At 48.3% G+C, this 2,377-nt stretch overlaps 1 protein-coding gene across 3 annotated transcripts in view; it reads left to right on the forward strand.

Annotated features, from left to right (window-relative positions):
- LOC143292594 (atrial natriuretic peptide-converting enzyme-like) overlaps positions 1-2,377 on the forward strand; it is a 208,774-nt gene extending 206,397 nt beyond the window's left edge. For all 3 annotated transcript variants that reach the window (XM_076603056.1, XM_076603047.1, XM_076603064.1), the window contains exons 20-21: positions 588-745; positions 2,145-2,377. In XM_076603056.1, the coding sequence (XP_076459171.1) occupies positions 588-745; positions 2,145-2,324 (338 nt within the window). In that variant the 3' untranslated portion in view covers positions 2,325-2,377. The remainder of the gene's footprint in view (positions 1-587; positions 746-2,144) is intronic.

Raw genomic sequence — 2,377 nt, forward strand, 5'->3', positions numbered from 1 at the left:
ACACACACGCACGCACGCACACACACACACGCGCGCACACACACACACACACACACACACACACACACACACACACACACAATGCTAGACACTTACCTACCCACATACACAAGACACCACCACCACTACAAACCAGTGACACCATGGTAAGTGAGGAACTGTTATAAATGTATTCACAAATCTTCCCCTTCCTATCTCTGTAGCTGCCTTCACCTCTACACTCCATCTCGCTCTCTACGATCGGCTTCGGACCACTCTGTTTACGCATACCCAGATTCAAACACTCCACTGTTGGCCGCCGTTCTTCTCTTGTCTCTGGACATTGCAAATGAAATGAACTTCCTCTTTCACTTCGTCAGGTCTCCGAACTCAGCTCTTTCATGTTTGGCCTTGAAACATACCTCTTCCCAAAATATCCTCCCTTCCCTGCCTCTTCCTTGTCTTCAGTTTCTCCAGTTTTTAGAGTTAATCATGCGTGTGAATGACTGGTGCGAAAGCGCTTTTATTTGTCTCTGCACAAGATTCAGCGCTATATATTATTATTATTATTATTATTATAACTGTGTGTGTTGTGTGTACGGACCCAGCGGCCACTTACCAGCAGGCAGTGCGCGAGGTGAACCTGGACGTGGTCACGTGGGAGTCGTGCATGGCGGCCGTGCAGAGGACGGAGATCCACGTGCCCTACAAGCTGACCCACAACATGTTCTGTGCCGGGGGGGCCGCCGGACATGACGCCTGTCAGGTCAGTACCCACAAAGTGCAGCTCAGTGATCTGTTGGCCTGTGCCCTTCACAGCGTCTTGTTAGTTCAGTGCTTGGGTATGGTTTGGTGAGAGTTGTTCCAAGTTGTTCTTGGTTCAGTGAGGGTTTTGTGGTGGAGGTTTTGTCGTTTGAAGTTGTTCAGTGCGTGGGTCCTGGTTTGGAGAGGGTTTTGTTGTTCCAAGTTGTCTAGTGCTGGGGTATTGGTTTGCTGATGGCTTCGTCATTCGAAGTTGTTCAGTGCTTGGATTTTGATTTGGTGAGGGTTTTCGTTGTCCAAGTTGTTCACTGCTGAGGAACTGGTTTGGTGAGGGTTGTTTAGTGCTTCGGTTTTGGTTTGATGAGGGCTTCTTCATTCAAAGTTGTTCTGTGCTTGGGTTTTGATTTGGTGAGGGTTTTCGTGTCCTGGGTGTGTAGGTGTGAGGTCCGTCTGGCGTTCTAAGGGAGCTGAGGAGTGGCGTCCTGGTCGTTCTTCAAGCGTCCTGAGGGTGTGGGAGGGGAGTGGGGGGGGGGGTCCTGGTTGTCATTAGTGAGGTGAGGATATATGGCCCACGGAAAATATAACCATCTCATGATGAAGGGACCTGTCTGATACCATTTACACAGACTGACATTACCAGAACGACAGTGCGTTGAGGGGGGCAGCAAAATTATGGCCTTTTCAATGACGGTTGTCTTTGATTCAAACTTACAGCAGTTTGACCGTGAGTAAACCCGGTGTTTTGTGAGCAATGACTAAATTTACCCGGTGTGTTGTAACAACGACACAACTTACCTGGTGTCCTGTGAGCAACGACACAGTTTTCCTGGTGAGCAATAACACAGTTTACCTGGTGTGCTGTGATGTTAGCAATGGCACAGTTTTCCTGGTGTGCTGTGGGCAATAACACAGTTTACCTGGTGTGCTGTGAGGTTAGCAATGGCACAGATTACCTGGTGTGTTGTGAGCTATGACGCAATTTACCTGGTGCGTTGTGAGCAATGACACAATTTACCTGGTGTGTTGTGAGCAATGACACAATTTACCTGGTGTGTTGTGAGCAATGACACAGTTTACATGGTGTGCTGTGAGGTGAGCAATGACACGGTTTACCTGGTTTGTGGTTATTGAACGAGATCAATCAGCATTAACTGTGTATTTACGCATTTCATGTTCCTTATGTATTCATGATGAATGACTGTGAAAGTATGCAATCATTACATATGTATGATTATGATCATTGTACAAAAGGTCCACATCAACTTAGCATTTCAGTATTGTATGTCTTTTGTGTGTTTACACTGAATGACTGATTTTCGTGCATTATTTGCGTAGCATACACCACACGTGAATTTCTCTTACTGGGACAATAAAGTATTCTATATCGTGTGTGTCGTGGACAGGGGGACAGCGGCGGCCCCTTCATGTGCCGCAAGCCCAACACGACGGATCAGTGGTACCAGGCGGGCATTGTGTCCTGGGGCATCAAGTGTGCCATCCCCAACGCCCCGGGCATCTACACTAAGCTGCCCCTCTACCTGGACTGGATCCGGGAGACCATGCAGAACAACACCAGCTCGTGACTCCCCGACCCCCTGCAGTGATCTGTGCCTGGACTTGTGATGGTGTTCGACAG

Source organism: Babylonia areolata, chromosome 1 (genome assembly GCF_041734735.1).
Source record: "Babylonia areolata isolate BAREFJ2019XMU chromosome 1, ASM4173473v1, whole genome shotgun sequence".
In the NCBI taxonomy this organism is placed as follows: Eukaryota; Metazoa; Mollusca; class Gastropoda; order Neogastropoda; family Buccinidae; genus Babylonia; species Babylonia areolata.